The following is a 22668-nucleotide window of genomic DNA, read 5'->3' on the forward strand; positions in this document are numbered from 1 at the left end:
GCACTTCCACAGGAACGATAAATGTATTTTCAAACCTAAATTGGAATATAAAGTAGAATGCATGGAGAAACATCACCTTAACTAAAGGCTTTTTAATGAATGCATTTACCATGCAATTACAGTGGTTCAATTTTGGTGTGTTAACCTGAGCCTCCTACTGATTCTCCAGATAGGGGAGGTACTTGTACAATGAGGGAAACAAATACCCACTTTTGGTAAACCTCCCACTTTGAGAGCCTCAAACAGTAGGCACTATGCAAGCATAAAGTATGATTATTACTATTTTACTCATTCAACAGTAAGTTACACAACAAAATAGCAGAAGTGCCTTTGAAAATATACATTTCCCAATGAACTGTAGGAAGAAGCTTAAATTACTTTTCTCAAAGAAAGTAGCTCACTGTGAAACCAGCTGTTCTGAGTATGAGCCAGCAGCCTCAGCAGGCTCTTCCTAGAGTCAAACCCACCAGCACCTTTCTAAATTTGTCATTAAAAATGTTGATCATCCTGGTAGAAGTCCCTTAGGTATTTGCCAAGCAGTGCTTAATACAAGAAAGGGGAAAAAAAGAAAAAAATGCACAAGAAAAAGATCTCTTTTCACTGCAATTACTTTGAAGAGAGAAGTCATTCTTCATTATTTCAGTTACTAATCCCATCAGGTTTGTATCATTATCTGATGAAAATGTCCTTTTTCATTGTCTGAAGGCATAGTCAAGAGGGACCAGTGTGACAGCTGACTTTCTATAGGAAAAGCCTGTGCTCTTTTGCTGGGATCCTGGCAACAGGCCTGCATCCTCTCCATTACCTCCTGCTCATTACTGCAAGCCTTCCCCTTACCACTGCCACTGCAATGCCCACTCCCTTTTGGAAGAGTGACAAAGGAGTGCTTAAAACTAATTTTTTTCCAAAAAGTCCCACCAAAATTGCAAGTGTCAGTCTGTAGTTGCCATGTTTGAGGGATCTTCAATAGGCATGCTTAATTTACAAGTGAAGATGGAGCTGATGTCTGAAACCAGCAAGTGTCTGGGGTTGCCAGCTTGGAAACCCAAGGTAAGGTCTCTGCTAGCTTCAACCAGGGGAGTCTGCTCACATTCTGTGAGCAAACAGGGTTGGATATGCCTCAGCATAGCTTGTGTAGTGCAATCACCCCAACAAGGACTTGCACGAGTGGCCACCTATCGATTTACAGCCGGATGGATCAACTGGGACTCCTGGCTCTCAACAAAAAATTGATGTGCCTATGACTCAGACATATGGCATCTCACTTAGCAGCCCATAACCTTTCCACCTCTGCCATGCTTTCCTTCTGTGTAAAAACCACATATTTCAGGCTGACAGTGTGTCCTTGCAGAGATGTACAAGCCAGGCTGTTTGCATGGAAGCAGCTGGATGGAGTTGGGTGCTTGGTTCAACTTGCAGCAGAGGTAGAAGAGTAAAATCAAGATCGCTTTACATGTTAATTTGTGAGGCTAATAAACACAGCAAGCAGAATCCTTACCTCTTCCTTCTGTTTCAACAGATGCATCAGTAAATTTATGCACAAAACATTTCTGTAGAAGAAATTGGTGTCACTCTTATGTAGCTGCAAGGATGCTTTCCATAGTTATCAGTAAGAAAATCTGTGCAAACTTGTAAGACACAAATATGTATTTGTGACAAACAGGGTCTATGGAGAGGTTGCAGTGAGGTAGATTTCTTTTAGAATATTTGAGGACCACAGTTGTTTACTTTGCTGAAAAAACTTGAATTTGAATTTCCATTTTCCTGTGAGGAAAGAATGATTTCAGTAACATCACAGCTAATCCAGGTGGTGCCATCTTTTGTGCCTGTCGAGTTTCAGTTACTGGATCACTTCAGACATGGCAGGAATGACACACAACCTTGCAAATGTTGATGCACAACACAAAACTTACTATCTGAAATGCAAAGGAGAGAAGAATAACCTCTCCTTTTCAGCTCTGCACGGGTGAGCTGAAGCTCCATGGGTGATGCAGAGCCAGAGGACATGTGCTGCCCCATGCCAGCTTCCCCATGAACATGCTGGGGCACATGAAGTGCAGGGAGATATCCTCAGCTTTCCCAGTGGATTTGAGTATGACGCAAAAAGATATTCAGAGCCTAAATTCCACTTTGTCCTTGTGCCTTATATTTCCTGCTGCGTGTCTCTTGGTCTTTCCAGAGACATCTTGCCAAAGGAAATATTGGGCATAAGTCTATAGCTGAAATTTCATCTGGGGAGCAAGTGGGGAGTAATTAATAATGAATAATGTAAATTCATGCCCAGACTTGCTGAGTACTCACCTGACTTTTTATGGCCAATACCTCAAGTACACCAGTAGTAAGTAAAGAGCAGTTATTAATGAAAGATTGTGTATGTGTGTTGAGAGTACTTGCCTCAAAGAAATTAATGTGAAGACTTCATATTCCTAAAAGCAATTGTAAGGCTGGAATCCTTACTGTGAAATAAAGCTTTAAATAGATATTACAGGCAATATATTCTGTCCCATGATGCCTCAATAAAAAAACATCACCATCAAAAACCAGCTGGTTTTGCTCTGGTATTTCAGTGAAGGTAGCGTTTATGTGATAATTAATGTCTGGAAACTTTGAAGGGAGGTATGTCCATACCTGCAATTGGGATAGACTATGTCTTCATTAGCAAAAAATGCAGCCAAGCAACAAGAGATATGTAGAGCACAACAGATGCTGAGCACCCAAGCTCAGTGGCTGTGGGAGCTGGGGATTGTTACTCCAGTCTGCCTTTAATGTGGTCCTGTGTGCTAGGCACACACCAGGAGTTCGTTTTCCAGTTTTGTTTCACCTGCAGGGAGTCCCCAGCTGTGTGAGCTCCTTGCAAGCATGATCCAAGGGGAAGGGGTGAAATTCCCTTTAAAAGAACAGAAGGGGAGATAATGGAGGAGAGGTGCCTTCTGTCTTACACCGACTCTAATCCCATCCCAGACAGTGACTCCCTTGCTTAGTTTGGATTTGTCATTTACCTTTCCAGCAGCATGGGACTAGGAGCATTTCACTTGTTTCCCATATGGATGGAAAGAAGCTGTGAGATGCTTAGTGAGTTCACAGGACTCATATGCGAACTAACAGCCTGCTGTGCTGTGAGGGCTGCAGGAAGAAAAGAAACAATAGACAAAAGAAATGATATCTCTTATTTATCCATTCAGAAATACATCTGTAAATTATGTTATGATTTTGTCAATATATGGTGCTAGCAAAGATTTCAAATAAGTAATGTTCCGACCTCAGGGGCCTTATTGATTTTGTAATAATTTCAAAGAAAAGCCACTCAGTTTACTGACAAATTCTTTGCTCCCTGAGGAATTCTTATTGAACATGTGTTAAAGACAGGATAAAATAATTTTAAGGAAATGCAGAGAGATAGCTTTGTGCATAGACTCTGCTCAGCAAATGGGTACTTAACCTCTGACCGGTGACAACAGGTCTCCTTTAGCTCTATTAGATCAACAGCAAGCTATTATAATTAAATATAAAAACTGTTTAGAGCCTCACCGAGCATGTCCTGGGAATTAAAGCATATGGCAGGGATAGGGATAAAAAGACTTTCCATATGCTAATGACCCTTGATGTCTGAAATATATTAGATCCATTAGAGTTTATGCTCAATAAAAGGAAGACTTTAAGCACTCCAAAGTTAGTGACTCGAGACTGATTTTGGCTTAGAAATTCAATCTGCCTGCTTATTAATTCTTAGTAAGGCTCTGGAGGAGAGAGGGGATGCAAAATCATAATTCTGTGCTGTATCAGAATTTTAAAGTGCCATCAGTTTCTTTTCCTTTTTTTTTTAATTAAACTATTTTTCATGGTTCACTTTTTTGTTCTCCTCATTTGATTTTCTTCCCATTTTTGTTTAATTTCTTTCTTTTTAAGGTTTCATTTATCCTATTTCAACTGAACAGAGAACCCAGAATGAATATGGATTTTCTTGTAAGTTTACTGTTTGATTTTATGTTCCTGGATGCTGATTTGATGCTGTTCCTTGAGTCAAGCTTTACTGTTAGGCCAGCTCTGTGTAACTGTGCAAAGAGGGGCCTATTCAGCAGAGTAAGTGATATGCTGCTTGCTTGACAGCAGTCACAGTGTTTTGCCGTCTGCAGGTTGGCGCAGAATGATAAGGACCTGAGGGAAATGGGAGAAGATGCTGCCTCAGAGACTGAAACTGTAGAGAATGAACCATCTTCTCATTAAAATTTCCTTAGCTAATGGAAGAAATGTGGTGGAAGGGTAACTTTTCTTTGAGCCAGAACTCAGATATCTGCTTCCTGAACTGCTGGGTTAAAAATGGGATGCTTCAAATTTGGTAAATTGGAGGTCTGATAGCCAGGAGCTTACAGAGATTGATCACTCCCTTTCTACATCTGCCAGCTCTCACCTTTTCATCTGGAGGGCAACTTGGCTTAAATGGCTAGAAGAAATAAAATAAAAGTGATTTCACATGTTTCAAACTAACAAAAATGGGGTACTAAAAAGTCTGATTTTTTTTGCACTTCCTTTTTTCATTAGGCTATTTCTAAAACTGGGATTCTTCACTGTATAGAAACACATCAAATTTTGATCACATATTCAGACCTTTTGGAAAAAAATGTCTGGTGGATAATGATGCTAGAGATTAGCTTGGAATTGGTGCTGATGGTACGGTATAAGCAACTAGTAGAAATATCATAGCCATTTTCTCACAAGACAGGTCAAATAAATCTGGGTTCCTTTTGGTAAATTACCACATTCTTTCTTTTGCTTGCTTCTGCTTTTATCCAAATATGTATGTGTTAATGCTGATGATGAGAATTCAGTGTTTGATTCTCTACTTTACTAGTCTATTTTTTAAAGGCAAATGGCCTTTAAAATTACAATTAAATGACAAATTACAATTAAAAAAAAACAAACTCAAAGATAGTGATATTCCAGGTATTCCATAGGAAATGGAAATTTTGGGTTCTTTTATTTTTTAAAAGTAAAATATAAAGCTTCTGAAGTCTAAAAATGCACAATATGGTTTGTTATCAGATAAACTTCTAAATACCAATATTATGACACTATGTCACTAAGACATACCATCTTACTTCATAAGGTGAATTTGGTTCATGAGACTGTCTGTAACATGTTTTGTGCTGAGTAGTTCACACCCTGAGTACTAGATAGATGAACGAGTAGATAGGGGAAGAGTTAGAACAGAGGTTAGAGAGAAATCAAAGATTGTTTTCCACCAAAAGAGCATACACCTGTTATATGATCTTGGAAATGGATTTTAAATTATCCTATAAAAAAGGTAGTAAATATCTGCAGGAAACAAGAGTAATAAAACTGTGTTTTCTTGAAAGTCCTTGTGAGGAGCACACATTTCATCAAGGTTCCTGGCCTCTCTCCCTCTAGCTGCTCCTGACTCGGATGATGTTGCTCTCTACGTCGGGATCGTCATAGCCGTGATCGTGTGCCTGGCTATTTCCGTGGCTGTGGCCCTGTTTGTCTATCGCAAGAACCATCGTGACTTTGAGTCAGATATCATTGACTCCTCAGCGCTAAATGGGGGATTTCAGCCTGTTAACATCAAGGCTGCAAGGCAAGGTTAGTTTTCATTTCACTGCGTTTTGACCAATTCAGGGAGGTACTGTAAGGTTGTGTTCTCTTGGGCTGCATGAATGATACTCACTGGATGCTTGTTGAGACTTGATAAAAGGGAGAAAGATCCATATTCATTTATTTCTGATAGTCAGGTGCTCAAAACCCATGTTGGCATTTTTCAGATGTGTTCAAGAGTATAAAGCAGGGATATTTAACTTCTGAAGAGAGAAATGAATGTGAGAGTGAAACACAGAAACATTTATGGGAATGTTTCAAATTTAAATCAAAGGCAAAGCTCTGATAGAAACAAGAGTGATAATACAGTAATTGTATCACATCTTCCTCCCCTTTATTTCTCTAATAGCCTTTTTTCCTATGCTCTGTTTCCACAGGTATAAGTAGTAGTTTGAGAAGGACTGTGCATTTCAATAGACAATGTAGAAAAAGTAGTGGTAGAACATCATTTAATAGTGAGCATTTTTATCACTGATGCATAACAGCTTTATTATTTCCACACTTCACTGGCCAGAAAAAAGCACTCGAAAGGTAGTGCTGCCTTTTTCAAGATCCATATTTAGTCTGAAGAGTTCCTCTTTTTTCCCCATATCTGCTCCAGAAGAATAAATCAAAGTAAGAGTTAAGATGACAAGAGAGTTGTCATGTGGAAGATTAGCAGAAGTGTTGTTTTCTTTGCTGGATAAACTTTTAATATGAATCTCAAAAAAGTGTAATGCAGGTAGTAATCCCTCACTGCAGGGAGTTGTGGACATGATGGCTTCGTAGGCCTGTTGTGTCTTTTATTTCAGGAATGCTGTCATTAGACCAGTTAGATAAAATGTTACATAGCATTTAGGAAGGGGGTATTAGTTAAAAACTAGATCTATTAGATGAGGAAAACATCTTGCCCTGGTGCTAAGCATGTCGTATTTGAAATCTTAGTGCACCCTGGAAAAATAATCCCAGTGAAAAATCTTCATAGCAGAAACATGCTGTAATTTTGTATGACAATTGGATTCCATAGCAGCTGTGGCAATACAACCCCTGGGAGTTTGCTGGAAGAATGCATGGAAATGGAGATGCAGGTCAGGGACTTTAAGTATCTGAACCTTAGGAATAAAAGGCAAAATGCAGAATGCAAACCCAAATTGTTGCTCAGAACAGTGTCATCAGAATAGAGAAGTAATATGGTTCTTCCTTCTCCTTTCCTTTGCAGACCTCCTGGCAGTGCCACCAGACCTCACTTCTGCTGCAGCCATGTACAGGGGTCCTGTTTACGCCTTGCATGATGTCTCTGATAAAATCCCAATGACCAATTCTCCAATCCTGGACCCGCTCCCCAACTTGAAGATCAAGGTTTATAATACCTCTGGTGCAGTCACTCCCCAGGATGACCTTTCTGACTTCTCCTCCAAGCTGTCCCCACAGATTACACAGTCTCTTCTGGAGAATGAGACCCTGAATATGAAGAACCAGAGCCTTGCTCGGCAAACTGACCCATCGTGCACTGCATTTGGGACCTTCAACTCCTTAGGAGGTCACCTAGTAATTCCCAATTCAGGTAAGTGCTAGCCATGTTGGCTTAAAGGTACAGTTGTTCTGTGGGTTTAAGTGGAGTTAGCGTACTTTTTTATGTGTGGGACAAAAGTCCACACCTGGGACTCTGCCTTTTCTTTGATCAAAACAACCTGATGGTGCTTTTTTCCCCTTCTTTTGCTTCTACCAAAGGGCTTCAAATATTTTCTACCCAAAGTCCTGACCACCTTTTAAACACTACAGGCTTGAGGAAGCGTGGCTGTAGAGCTGCTTAGCGGAGAAGAACCTGGGGGTGCTGGTCGACAGTCAGCTAAACATGAACCAGCAGTGTGCCCAGGTGGCCAAGAAGGCCAATGGCATCCTGGCTTGGATCAGAAATATTGGCCCCGCAGGACTAGGGAAGTGATCATTCCATTGTACCACAAAGACCACAGCTCAAATACTGTGTTCAGGTTTGGGCCCCTCACTACAAGAGCACAAGGGAGTAGCAGCTGAGGGAGCTGGGATTGTTTAGCCTGGAAAAAAGGAGACTGAGAGGGGACCTTATCACTTTCTGTAAACACCTGAAAGGAGGCTGTAACAAGATGGGAGTCAGTCTCTTCTCCCAAGTAACAGTTAAGGACATGATCTAGTGGTGAACGTGGTGTTGTTAGGTTAATGGTTGGACTTGATGATCTTAGAGGTCTTTTCCAACCTAAATCATTCTGTGATTCTAAACAGGGCTCTTAGCTACTTTCTGAGACATGCAAGGCCTCAGACCTTCATTGTGTGAAATAAAATTCAGCATCACCTTTTCCTTTCCTGCAGTCCTAGAAAAGGGACCTCAATACAGTAAGCCTCTATTTTGTCATCATACATGAAAAAGGACAAAATAATTTAAAAACAAATCAGTTGTTCCACTTCCAATTCATTGAAGACTATGTGTAATTGACAGCAGAATACTATTTTTGGCAGTAGTAGGCTTTTTACCTGCACACATTATATACCCAAGGAAAATAAGGCCCAAGAGTGTCTTTTCCATATTTCTCTCCTTGTCGTATGTATTCTTGACTTCCTTTACAACTAGGAAATGGAGAGACTGAGCATTGAGGGCCCGTTAATGTAATTGCAAAGCGCTGCTCAGTCTTTGTCATATGGAATGAAGCTGCGCTTCTGGGCCCCTTCAGGCCACCTTGGCACTGGTAAGCAGTTTCAGAGCATCCAGGGAGCTGTTGGGCAGCCTTGGGAGAGCTCAGCTCTTGCAGACAGATCTTTTTAACCAGAACCACAATGCTGTTTTGTTCCTAAATGAAGCATTGATGTTCAAAGGAAGTTCAGCACCTGGATGTTCCAGTGGGTTTAGTATGATACCGAAGAGCAGCATTAACATTTGAAGTGAGGATAAGTCACATGCATACAATGTTGGGTGGGGGGATATGCAGGCTACACAGCGGTCAGGAATACCCCTGCCCAATTTCTCTGAATTCAGGTAGGACCACAGCACATGTGAGACCACAGCTCACAGCTTGACCATTTTGCAGCAAGTGCCCTGAACAAGGAGATAGTACCTTGTCTCCTGCTCCTTTGCTGGATCATTTCTTATTTGTTGATGTAATGAAGAAAGCAAAATGCCTAGGTGACCCAGGACCTAGGTGGTTTTGTCCTTCCAGGATGCAGTCACACATAGCCCAAGAAGCAGTCAAAAGTAGTTGGAGCCATGGCCCTCCTCTCTGAGCTACTGTGGAATAGGAGGAAAAAATATCTCCTAAATTTAGGTGAAAGCTGAACTACTTCAATAAATCTGGTACTGACTGCTGAGCAATGTTGAAAATTTGTGCTATACAGTCTTGGATTTCACATTTTTCTAAGTAGCAGCTGAAGGTAGATATTAATACTCAGGTTTCTTATGCCATGGTGGTGCACATTATCAGCAAAGTCTATTAGTCACATTTAATTCACATATATTAATATCAATTTGTGAACAAAAAAAGTTCAATGCTGTAATCCCTTCAAAATGATTAAAGTAATGATTTTGTAAAATAAAACAATCCATCTAGTGCTACCACGTATGCCTCTGTGCCGCTTCTAGATGTTTGTATATCCTCCTTGTGGCGTGATCAAAGCCCTTCACTTGCACTACGCCTACACTGTTGTAACTACGAACGTGCACAGATTAGGTTGTAACAGGCCTGTAAACAAACAAATGCCAGAAGGCATTTTTGGAAAATGTTTTCCTAGCTAATCCCTCCCCTTCAAAACCAGGTATGGGACTGAGCACCTGTACACCAACACGTGGGAGGTCTTCAGCGTAACCAAACCACGTATGCTAAAGAAAAGAGACAGGGCTGTGCGAGGGGTCTATAAAGACTCTCCTGTGTAAATATGTATAAATAATCTGCCCGTGGGTTTCTTTTCAGCTATGTAGTAATAACTGTATTAAAATCCTTGCCGCTGATGTCCAACTAATCCACATCTGCAAAGACAGCTGGCTGAGATGTGTCCAGAAGAGTGAAATAGCTGGTTGGTGGGCTATGTTTGTTGTGTAGTGACAAGACATTTCTGCAATGGTAGTAATGTAAGAGCAGTGTTTTTTAATCAAGTGTGCAAAAATCATTACTGAAAAGGGCACTGAGCATATTTGCCCACATTTTTTTCAAGGCTGATAACCCCAGTTTTGAGCCACTTTATGGGTCTAGGCACATTAACAGTGCCAAGAAATCCAGTTTTGTCTCCAAGGTACTCTTGGAGCTGAGCACAGTAAAAGACAGGATGCTAGGCACAAGAAACCATCTTTCAGGAAACAACTAGTTCTTGTTGTTTCCTGGGACAGTGCTCCAGTGCTTTTCTTTCCTGATTTTAATTAAGTAAGAATTGCCTAGGGAGAGATGTCTGTCCCATTACAGCTGTTGGAAATTTTAGTCAGAGTTGTTTGTTTTTCCATCACTTTACAAGGTAAGCAACAGCGTAGCCATCTGTCTGCTCTTTAAATAAAATAAAAGGGAAGAAAATCCTCTTCTCCACTCCCTTGTTTCCATGCGGATGCAAAGGGGAGTGAGAACAGGCAGCTGGATGCTGGAGACACCAGGGTTACAGTAGATACTTTTTCTCCCAAGTTGCTGAAATCATTTAGAGTCTGCTGGTTAGGTTGGCTGAAAATCTGGCATTTCAGGCTTCATCTTCTACCTCTCCTGTCACTCCTCTTCACAGACCCACTTGCCCTTTTTTCTCCATTTTTACCTTTTGTGTCTCTTCTGTTCTGCAGGAGTAAGCTTGCTGATCCCAGCAGGGGCCGTTCCACAAGGGAGAGTCTATGAAATGTATCTGACAGTTCACAGAAAGGAGAACATGAGGTAAAAAACTGCCTTTATTTCCTTGTGCATTAACAGAGGGGGAAAGTGTAGTAACTATAGACCTGTGGTAATATACTTATGCAAAGCCTACTGCGTTGAAGCTGTTTGCTGACTTGGAGTTAAACGTAAGCAAAGCCAAGGATAAACTTTACCATGAAACCAGCTCAGACTTTTGCTTTTATAACCGAGAGTTGTACTCTGCAGCAAGCCCTCAGTCTGGGGGGATGCTGAATCACAGTGGAGAGGAAAATGTGCCAGCATGAGTTTGGTGCAGCAGAAAAGGTGTGAGGTAACCTCTTGATAAAGACCAGTGCTGCAAAGGAGAAGGGAGCAGTGGAGCAAGGTGACAAATCAGCTCAGCAGAGGGGACAGGTGCCTAAGCACCTGACTTGAAAAATCTCCTCTCCTATTAGAGTGAAGGTGAATTTTTATTTTCCCCTTCATGGGCTTGGCTAGTCATGCAGTGAGGAGATGGAGCCGAAGGTTTTGGTGTCCTCCACCTCCTTGCTGCTTAGCCCCAGACAACGCACACCAAGGGCCACCCAGAGCCAATGCTGGGATGACCCCTGTTGTTGTCACCTGTTATCTGCATGTGTAGCCAGTTCATATTCTAGATCTTAATATCTCCTGCATGATCTGGCAGCCCTGACATAAAAAAAAAAAGACTTGTAATAAAAAGGCCAAAATACCATCTGAAACCATTTAGAAAACCCTAATGAAGAGAAAGGTGAGATCTTAGGCTGCAGAATGGACTCCTGCACAAAGGCTGAATGGCAAATGTGAAACTAAGGCTGTCATTACACGGTACTTTGCCTCTTTCTCTTCCTCATAGCTAGATATGTTTTTTGGCTCAGCCTCTTAATAGCTTTTATTATGTGCTAAGCCGCAGCTGTTTATACAGTGTGTGATATTGAACACTATTCTTTAGCTTGGTAGTCTTTCACTCAAGCTAAAATAATCTGCTTAAAGAAAAATTAAGCAATCCTCCCACCCACCCTTTTGCATACATTATTCATCGCGTGCTCTTTGAAAATAGCTAATTGCAGCTACAGAAAAATGTCTCTGTTCAGAGCTAGTATTGATTCTATTCCTATTACTTTTGGCTGTGTTTTAAAGACATTTACAAGCAGTATTGAAAAAGACTTTTCTGAAGAAGGAAAAAAAAATAAAATCAGATGGCATCCCCTGTTATTCAACTTGCCTCTGAATTTCCCTTTCTAAAATACCTAATTCTTAAAAAACAAAAACACAAACAAAATTTAAAAAAAATTTTCATTCCTATAAGGAGCTATATGTGCAATTATTTCCTTTCTAGCCAGTTATGGAGGGAATCCCTGTTTCCTTATTCATGCAGCTGTGGACAACTGTCACATGCTAGTCTAATTTATTTTCCTCAAGGATCATAAAACCTTCTCTGCATGCTTTGTGATAGCTGTTACTCAGCAAGTCACACAGGGAATAGAAGGATAGGTTAACCTGTATTGGGAAAAGCATGGTTGGAGAGGTTCTGCCTGCCAAACTGAGCAAGTATGCCAAAGTACACCTGCAGAGGTGAACAAAAAGGTGTGAGTCCTCACTTACAATGAAGACTTTAGAAGTGGTTTCTTTCCCAAGGAGAGGAGAGCAGAGAGCAGGCTGCCTTGGCCGTGGGGCAGCAGGGCCTCATCATGTTGTGGTGGTATCACTTTCTGGGTGCACCGACTCCAGCTGCTTATTTGGGTTGTGGCAGTTTTTTAGCTGCCCACAAGCATACCAAGCTTTTGCTACTCTTGGAAACCAGCTTTTTCTAGGACACGTAAAATGGAGCTCATCAGGTGTTGTCTAGATCACTCAGAATGGAATATTCACTAAAAAGGGCTTAAACATGACAGAACTGTAGCATCTTCCCGTGTTACCTTCTCCTTTTTCCCAGGTGCCAAGGAGCAGAAATGGGTGGGGTGGCACCCAGCTGTATCTGTCTCCTGCTGCAGGACCTGGTACTAAATGCTTCACTTGATGTAGCAGAGCTGCAGCTCAGTCAAAGCTGCTTTTTCTGACTACATGGGCCACAGATGTTGCTTCATATAATTGGAGTCATATGGGTACCACAAGTTACTGTGTGGTGTAATTATTTTTTAAATCTGCTACTGCAGTCTTACACTGCTCTAGCAGAGAGTGATAGTCCCCAATAAGGACTAGCTGCAGACATTCACTTTTGTGGCCAAGCGGTAACAGCAGTGTGTTCAACAAACCCTGTGAGACCCTGTATTTATTTTCATGAGCACAGTGTAAATGTGTACAGGTTGAAAAGTCCTGTTATGTGTTGATGTAGTTTGGGAGGGGACACATAGGAAATTATAAAATGGTTGTTATAATCAGAAGTAAAGGCAGGGTCTTTTTTTTGATATTACAGCTACCACTGAGGTGAGAATGTGGTCTCCATAGCACTACCATGGTGAAACCAGTGCAGCAGCAGAGAGGTTCCCCATCACAGATCACGGATTTCCAGCAACTTAAGATTTAGCTCACACAGCTGCTTCTAAACAGTCAAGCTGAAACAGAAAATCTGTTATCTCTCAGACTCCTGCAAATTCCCCCTTTTCTTTTCCTTCCTTTGTTTTCTTAATATATTTCCCCAGTCTCTGAAAGGTATAGTACAGAAATTTGAGAGACTTCAAGATCCAGTAATGTCACTCTTTGTGTTGCCTTGTGAATTAGTTAAGGAGAGCTTTCTGAGACACTCTATTTATTCCATTTCATATTCATCAAAGCATGTGAGCACCGTAAAAGCATTATCCTTCTGCAGTGAATTGGGGTTCTGGTAGCTTGCAGTAAACACCACTTGGAGGCAGTTTTTTTCTCTAAGTGTGTTAGCATACTTGTGGCACAGTGGGCTTTCTTTTTTACTAGACTGATACTCCAGGAAGTTGTTATTCCTGCTTCTGTCCTGCAAGCTCACCCTCATTCTACCTGTCGTTTGGGGCAGGATGGATGACAAGCAGCTACTGGGCTCCAATCCCTGGCTAGTGTGTTGACCTCATGAAATGATCCATGTGTTTTATGAAGTGGCTACAGTGGGGAAAAGGATATCTATGTATATATGGGTTTTTGTACACATATATGTATATGTGTGTGTTTATATATATATATATGTAACTGAAAAAATGACAAGCCCATGAGAATATTTCACAGCTATCAGACAGGTTTCTGTCTTGAAGCTCAGTGGCTTTTTCAGTGGTGATCAGATGCTTGCTTCCTTAGTCTGAGGAAGTGTGACCAACTTTGAGATTTGCAAGAAGGGGTTCCTGTTTGAGCTGTGGTTTCATCTGTAAAATAAGCACATTGTGGTGACCAGTACCTGGTAAGAGCCTGTTCCCGTGAGCATCTGTGAGAGCCTAGGTCTTACACGACTAAGGGTTAAATAGGATGAGTGTAAACCTCCAACCTCCAATATTTTCTTTACTACCTCAGGTTAAAAAACAAATGTAGCTGTGAGCTAAATTAGTGGAGCTGTGTGCTTCCTTCAGAAACATCTGGCAGTGGTCAGTGCTAGATGGGGTCTGGCTCTTGATGGACCACTGGTTTTATCTTATATGGCAGTTCCCGTGTTCCTGTGTGAACCCCTGCCGAGCTTGCACAGCTTTAGGTGGAGCTGCTCTTGCATACTCTAATCACAGGCAAGAACTGCACTAAACAGATACAGCACTGTGAAGGACACTTCTGTATAATCCATCACACAGGAGGTGTTGCAAATGAGAGTGGATGTCGCTGTGCCCACAAAATGTGACAACCCTGAAGAACAGAGCAAGCAGCACTCCTGAAGATCTCGATGGAAGACATACATAAATGTGCAAATTCCAAATTAGCTACCTAAAAAGAGAGAAGGGTCAGGTGAGCCTTGGCAGGATTTGTATCAATGGCTTTATAGCATAGACATAGAGTGTACATTAAAGTCGAGCAGCTGATCAATGAGTTTGATCCAAGGAGCAATGTTGCCTTTTTCACCAGTAAACTTTAAGCTTAGTGATGTAAAATAAAAGAAATTGAAATCTTCCACATCTCGTTTCTTCGCCTTTCTTCTGTATCTCAGTTGCATAAACAAAATTACTTTGCAGCTCCAGAAGACAATTTCATGAACTGCCAGTCTCTATAATAGAAAAATTCAACGTAAAAAGGATCAGCGCATGAGCAAAAAGGGAGAGCAAACTTTTCAGATTATTTTCCTTCTAAAGTTAGGCTGGCAAAGGAACTAGGGTCAGTAGAGAATATTAAGTTTGAAACTTAAAAAGGAACACATATTAAAAAATAAAGCCCCAGCAATGAAAGGAGAAATAAAATATCTTCCCTCTAACTTCTGGCTAAGCTGTGTAGAAGGGTTACCATCTGTTGCTACAAGGTAGCCATTCCTCTCTCCCTGCTCCATCTCGTGCTTCCTGAGCTGCTGTGATCGCCTGTAGCATGTACACATGGTGGTAGGGAGAACAATATAGTCCCACTGAGCAGCAGAGATTTATCTAGTTGTGCTTACATCTGCTGTCTGACAGCTACCTTAATGAATATGGTCTGGCTTATTACAGGGAGACAGTTTTGAATGTGTAATCCCATTAAAGACACAAATTTGATTGTGAAGGGACCAGATATAGTGAATAAAAGTTTGTTTGCTTTTAAATATAAGTTGACTGTTCTTGATAAGCTGTGAGGCATGGGAAAACATCTTAAAATATCTGAAGACTTTCCAGTTACTGTTAGGGCCTTCTAATAAAAATGCTAAGCAGTGAATTGAATTTTAGTCTCAGGTCTTTGTAAAACAAAAACATCTCTTTGACATACAACTTATATCATGGTCATACACCATGTCTTTGGAGTCGTGCAGCTGAAAGTGCAAGTCTCCTCTAATAAGTTGTCCCAAGACAGCTGCAAGCCTAAAGCGAAGCACGTATGGGTGGGGTTTTGGGAGCATTTGGGTTTAGGGTTCTTTTTTGGATAACAACCTAAAAGTAGGTTCTGACCCGCAGTTTTCAAGATGTCTATTTATAGATCTTTCTGGTTTAGAGGAGCTAACTCCCTTGCTCTGTATGCTCCCCTGTGTCTCTGTGCTGGATCTCCTGCGATCTGTAGCACATAAATCACAATGTTGGATCACAACAGGCACTCCTCTAGGCTGGGATCCTGGCTTTGCTGGTGCTGCATCTCCTGCTTCAAGAAAAGGAAGAAAATTGCCCATAATGAGTGACTACACAATAACTTGTCTTCAGGGGAATTTGTTGTTTACTAATTCCATCAATTAGTGTTGGGTTCATGCTTTGAAGCAGAAAGATTAATATCTCTTGTATAATATATCTTGTCTACTGCATCTGTTTCTGTTCTCATTAGCTATAGTAAGGCATAATCCTTTTGTTTTAAAATGGAAATTGAAAACAGTGAGAAGTGAGAAAAAAATCTATCAAGAGATTTTCGTTTATTTGTCCTGTCAGTTGTCACAGAGCATCTCTCTGCTCTGTGGGTGCCATTGGGTTGTTTAGCCTCATTCCCCTGAATTTCAGGTGTTTATTTCTGAGATCCTGTTGCAATCTCTAAACACCCTGCTACCTGCAGTCATGTTAGAGCTGGATAGGAAAGGGGTATCACTGTGGTATGCTCTGACATGCATTGTCCCATACAGCACCAGAAATCAGATTTGCTTTTTACCACTGTATCATATTACAAGTTGATGCCTGCTGCGTTGCAGCAAGATCACCTGAAATCTTGTTCAGTTTTATTTCTTTCTTTGCTACCAAATAACTCTTTGGAATTTGTTTTGCTCTAGCGTGAGCTGCTGTACAATTAATAGGATTTTATTTCCTTCTCATATTTTTACCCTCTCTGGAACTTTTGCATTATTTTCTGGCTCCCACTGTTACTTGCAATGATTCCTTATTAATTGTTACCTGTAAATGTAATGATTGTGTTGCTATTTGCATTGTTTTCCACATTGTGAGTAGAAATCCTGGCCTCACAGTAGTCAGAGAGAGGTTTAAGCACGGACTTGAATAGAGCTGGGATTTCATCTAAACAGTGTCACTGACCCATTTCACAACACTCGAGAACTTCTCTGCAACTCATTACATCTCAATTTTTAAAGGTTTATCTGTATGAGGTGGATGGTGGAGAGTCATTAGGACTGGCAGGTGTTCAGTAATTTTGTTATACTGGTCTGATGTGTATCTGGTCGGGAATTTGGGTCTTAAAGTCAGGCACCCCCACAACTGGCCTGTTTTTCTGCTCTTCACTAATCAGACTGTCCTGTGTCATAAATAGCCGGGTCACAACCATACCTACCTCATCCAGTAAATCTCATAAGTCTGGTGACAAAGATACTGTTTAACAACTTGGGTAAAAAATATTAGGCCTTGGTATTTTTCACATGTCCTTCGTAGTCTTGTATACACCTCCCATCTCAGTTGCTCAATATGCAGCACATTCCAACTTGGTGTTGTGTATGATTTTTTTATGCTTTTCATAATCGGATATAAAATGTCGCAGCATAGAATCATGCTCTTCATTGGAGTCCTAAAATTTGACAGTTAACAAAATTTTGCCATGGAGCAGTGACTGAGCTTAACTTTACTTGGAGACAATTTTAGACTGTCTGATTTATCAGTACTATATTATTTTTTAATGACCTTCTGGGTTTTTTGAACCACATGCATCAGTGCTTGTTGATTTTTACTCATTTTTCACCTAAAAGGCACTGTATTTTTTTTTTTATGGCAATCATGATATATTCACTCCTATATTCTTTTTAACTGCTGGGTTTGTAATTCAGTCCAGAAAAATATGATAACTTGTATTTTTTTTCCTTCCTTTTACTTGGGTCAGTACTTTTAGATGAAGTTAGGTTAACCAGATGATTAAGTCTATAGCTGGTCATATCTGTAGCTTTCCAGACAAATATTGTAATTTTGAGAGATCTTTCTCATAAGACTCTATGGTTTCTTTGAAATGTCTTGAATTAGACTGTAGGAGAATGTTCAAATGTCCACTAATGCCCAAGGTCAATGACCATTAAAAACCACCACCACACTGTGTTTTTTAGGCTTCTTGTTACTTCTTATGAAAAAAAAATAGCAAAGTAAATGAGTTGGAAAAAAACGAATATGGTAGTAAAAAACTGTTCCGTGATTTATTCAGTCTGGTCTCGCAAGAGAGTGATACCTCATCTTCTTAATCTGAATCCAGAGATTCCCTGTGGTATGCAAGAGGAGATAGACTATCTGCTAGTGTTTCATTTGTTTTGTGTACTGTTTGTTAGGCTAAAATTGCTGGTGTAATACATGATAGCTGTCCAGATTGTTATACTTTACATCTTTTTAGAAAGGCATCTATATCACAGCTGTTTGTTTCCAGTCCATGGATTTTCAGAAACAATTGTTCAGTCATTTAGTAAACTCATCAGTTAATTTCCACAGATGCATATCATCTGGATTTACTGATTTGCATACATTTAAATTTTTCAATGCCAGACCTTTTGTTTTTTTCTCAAATGTCATAAAAACTTCCCACAACATCTGTAGCAACAAGGGACAGTTTTCAAAAGTGCCTTCACCCCATTTTGAAAAAGGATTTCGCGAAAGTTTGTCTTTCATTTTATGTGAGATTAATGGAATAGGCAGGGAGAAGTAAGGAGGACAAAATTAGATTATGCCTGTGAACATAGATTTGCAATAGCCAGAATAGGTACAATAAATTGGATATCAAAATAACTTCTGTCCTAAATTGGCTTCTTTGAAAACATTATCTAAGTTTACAGCTACATTTTTTGGTCTTTCATTTGGTAAAGACAGAGACTTGCAGAAATAAACAGTGATGTTTTCTCCACAAGTTTCCCTAAGAGCAATACAAATATATTCTCATTTGTAAATGCAGCAAGGGATTGAACCCTTTGCTGGAGCAGAGGATGTGAGGTCCCGTGGGCAGATCTGGAGTTTAAGCGCAGATCACATTGAATGCTTTTAATCTCTCACTTGCTGTTTTCTGGATCATGAACTTGTCCTCTATTATTTAGGGAGGCAGTTGATGAGGCACATTCAGCTGTATTTGTCATACACCAGATGTCAGGATAGTTAAAGTCACTCGTGCTTCCTCTTGTTTTGCGCTCCTCAGCAGCTGGTCTGGGATGGTTTGCACATGCACACATGTGTGCACACACATGCACACTATCGTTTAAAAACTACAGTGTACACTGTGTATCCTCAATATTAACATGATTTTCCATAACACCCATTCCTAGTGACTGGCAGCAAGCACACTGGATAATAACTGTGTTTTTAACTGATCTGGGCTTTGAGAGTGTGTTTTGCCCTTTGCACTATCCCTTACCATCCCTTCATCCTTTCTCCATCACTGCCAGTGATGCCTGCTCCCTGCAGGCATATTTGCAATAGCCATTCTAGTAGATTCGAATGCCTTTTAAGTAAAATGGAGCATCAGTGAGTTTGGTGATAACTCAGAACTCAAACTGCACATCTCCACTTAAGAGGTTTCAGACAGGCTTATTAGTTCATTGTCTTCCTCTGTTCTTCATTTTTCTCTGTCCTGACACTAAATAGTCCTCACATGTAGTGCTTACAAGAGCCACTGTTCATTTTTGTGTGTTGCTGAACAACTACCAAATGCAGCAGTGACCACATTTTGGCAGTGGGTGAAATGAAGCTTCTGCATACCATCTGCAAGGATCCTTCAAGATCAGCAAATGTGATCTATAATCTGCTGACACCTAAGCCTGCATTTTGACCAATGAGTGATATTTGGCAAAAAAAAATTGAAAAGAAATTTGGATTTGAAAAAATAAAGGAAAACTAAAACCTCCTGTTTTGCCTGCACGATCTTTTTATTTTAAGAGAAGGATTTTTTATTTTTACGTACCTGAATGAACCTTTTTGTCTTTTTCAACTCACTTAATGTATCCATCTTTCTGTCTCCTCATCAGGCCACCTGTAGAAGACAGTCAAACCCTGCTGACACCAGTGGTGAGCTGTGGCCCACCAGGAGCCCTGCTAACCCGGCCCGTCATTTTAACCATGCACCACTGCGCAGAACCAAACACAGAGGACTGGCAGATCCAGCTGAAGCACCAGGCTGCCCAGGGGCCGTGGGAGGTGAGGTTCTGGAGCTCCAGCCTGTGTGCTGACTGAATGAAGGGCTCTCTGCTAGTCTTTCACTTCCCTTTCTGAACCTAGATGCCTGTATTTTGGGTTTTCCATGTGAGATACTGGGCTGTTACAGGCAGGCAGGCAGGAGTGCCCTTCAGCACTAAGTATCTAAGCTGCCCAGTGCCCACACAGAGATGCTATCTTGAGGCAGTTTGACACTTCCTAGTTCTAGGTATTTTCCATGAAATAGCCTTCATCACCAGATTTTGGCACTTAAGCTACTGATTGTGGCAGGATATTGCGCCAAAGTCATGGGGTCAGAAGAAATACATAAGATAAAAAGCAGTGCCTGGAAACAATTTCTGTCTGGAAACAATTTCTGTCTTGACTCTAGAAATAAGAATGGATTTTTACAGAATAGTTTTCACTCTCCTGGTTTTTTGTCTGTTTTCAAGAAAGGGAAAATAAGGCTACAAATTATCTCCTTCAGCACCAAGACATCATCCAGCTAAATAAAATGTATAGGCCTTATCTTTCTTTCCTTTTTCCCTCCTAAGATGTTGGTGGAGATCATTTGATTCAGTTCATGCAGCCAGTATTGAATTCTGGACCTTGAAAAGTCAGGGGAGCAGAGCAAGCATTGTTGGGTAGTGCAGGCTTGGTGGGAGCCTGATGTGGTTCTTTGCCAGCAGTGTAGCTGGAGAATGTCCCAGGGCAGTGTGGCACAAGGATCTTCCCGCTGTAACTGGAGCATAAAGTGATGCTTTCAGCAAGTCTGGGCCATCCTGACAGAGCCCTCCTCTCCAGCCCTGTGCTCCTAGGTACCTGCTGCCACCAGTTTGGTCTCATAATTAGTTTGGCAAGGGCCCTTTCTCCTACCAGTAGGTTTAATAAGGTCAGGGTGGCTTCTGAAGGCAGTTGAGCTGACAACAGCAAAAGTGCCATGTCTAACATTGCCTTCAAAAGCCTGTTGTGTGTGTCCCCCTGCCTGTGGCACTGGGTTTTCCTCATGCTGGGAGGGAGCATGAAGCAAAACCAGGTCTATCTCGCCAACTAATCCGCACCCCACCAGCCTGACTCTTGGCACTGCACATATGTTCCTTATTTATGCCTGTGTGTTACTGGCATTCCTTCATTTTCTCCCCCATCCTTCTCCTGCCCTTGACAGAGGTTGCTCTGCCAGCCACGCACACACTGGCACTAGTGCAGCCTCCGCAGCATCCACAGGGGCCCTGGCCATCACACAGCCACCTTCTTCTCTCAATTCTAGAGCAGCTCCTCGAAGCTGAGCCTCACACATAGACACAAGCACAAACACACACACATACACACATTCATGCACAACCCCTGCAACACTCGAGACCAGCACCTCCTGCCAGAGCCAGGAGCTGGCATGGCCATGGGGAGGTGCAGTCAGCAGTAGCACCTTGCCCTCCAAAAAGATTGTGCCACCCCTGCAAACATGTCAGATTTGCCTTCCCTGAGACTAGGGTGCCCAAGGTTAGTGCCAAATATCAGTTGAGTGTACGTACTGCCAGGTGTGTACATTGTGCTGCAGACCTGCAGGTAGCAGGGATGAAGTGGGCAAGTTGTGCTGAGTATCATGTAGCACGTGGTGGCTTTGCTAGAGGCAGCCGTCATCTGCTGCTGCTGTTTTGCTTCTGCACTCTCTCAAAGCCATTCAAAGCACCTTGTCTTGCGTGCAGGATATTGCATGCAGGGTTGAATGGAGAAATTAGCAGGGGAGATGTTTTCCTGCACGCCCAGGGTGGGGAGGTCAGGCATTCAGGCTGTATGTATTTTTTTTTCTTCACCCTGCAGTCTCGTCACGGAGGATTATTCTGGAGAAGCAGCAGGTGATATTTCATGTAGATGTGGCATTTGGCCATTGTAGGGGTTACTTCCCTTCCTTGAGTTTTTATAACTTCTTATTGTCATGCTTAGGAAGTAAAGAGCAGTTATTTATTCAACACGCCTGAGACTACTAGTGTTAAATCATGGTCACTAAATTATTAGTTCTGCAATATATTTTTCAATGAAGTCTTGGTGATATTTTCATTATTTGCCTGACTCTGCCCAGGGCTTTAAAAGCAGATCTGGGGCCCAAAGAAAGGAGTTCCAAGTCTTAAGGGAGGGAGGGCAGGAGGAATTTTCTACCACCAACATCGCCACTGGCACCCCAGAGAAATCATGTCCTCTCTGTGCCTACACAGGAGAAAAGCTGGAAGCAGGAATTTTGTTCTTGATTAATCTAAAGTGCAAACAGCAAGGACTTTTTGCATCATCCAGGCTTGAAAGGGGCATTGCTGCCTCAAAGGAGAGCAAGCTGTGAGGGATCACATGCACTAATTTGGCCTCTTTCTCCCTTAGGATGTGGTGGTGGTTGGGGAGGAAAATTTCACCACTCCATGCTATATCCAGCTGGACCCAGAGGCCTGCCATATCCTGACAGAAACCCTCAGCACGTATGCCTTGGTGGGACAATCAATCACCAAAGCAGCAGCCAAACGTCTCAAACTGGCCATCTTTGGACCACTGTCCTGCTCTTCACTGGAGTACAGCATCCGGGTCTACTGCCTTGATGACACACAGGATGCCCTTAAGGTGATTGTTGATCTCTTGCTTGCTTTCCCTGTCTCTCTCCAGATGTATGAAGACTGCAGTGATAGTGGTGATTAGATCCTCTGCTCCATATATTCATGCTCCCTGGATTATTTTTCTGATTAGAAGAAGAGCTTGGCAGCAAGCTGCTGTTTTACAGTTTAACCTCCACATGCTATAAATTGTCCTTTGCATAGGGATCTCATGCTGTTTTCTGCCCACCAGTCTTTTTTCCTTTGTTTACCTGTATCATATCCTGAATCCTAAGGTTTTTGCATTATTAAAAGGCCATAAGGTACACAGGGCTTCATTCGTTATTCATGTATTTTTAATGCTAAGTGCCAGCTCCCCAGAGATGGAGAAACATATAAATGCTTCTTTGTAAATAGATGATAATGATAAAAGAAGCTTCTGGCCCGTTAATCACTGCCTGCTTTCGTACTGCTTTATTACACCTCTTCGCGTGCAGTTTTTTGTGTTGGGAATTCACAACTGAAATA

At 41.5% G+C, this 22668-nt stretch overlaps 1 protein-coding gene across 1 annotated transcript in view; it reads left to right on the forward strand.

Moving 5' to 3' along the window:
- UNC5C (unc-5 netrin receptor C) overlaps positions 1–22668 on the forward strand; it is a 176538-nt gene that overhangs the window by 141905 nt on the left and 11965 nt on the right. Inside the window, exons 9-14 of the mRNA XM_018073520.1 lie at positions 3907–3963; positions 5407–5598; positions 6809–7153; positions 10370–10457; positions 19405–19573; positions 21938–22171. Of these exons, the coding sequence (XP_017929009.1) occupies positions 3907–3963; positions 5407–5598; positions 6809–7153; positions 10370–10457; positions 19405–19573; positions 21938–22171 (1085 nt within the window). The remainder of the gene's footprint in view (positions 1–3906; positions 3964–5406; positions 5599–6808; positions 7154–10369; positions 10458–19404; positions 19574–21937; positions 22172–22668) is intronic.

Source organism: Manacus vitellinus, unplaced genomic scaffold (genome assembly GCF_001715985.3).
Source record: "Manacus vitellinus isolate BGI_N305 unplaced genomic scaffold, ASM171598v3 scaffold_0_pilon, whole genome shotgun sequence".
NCBI lineage: Eukaryota > Metazoa > Chordata > Aves > Passeriformes > Pipridae > Manacus > Manacus vitellinus.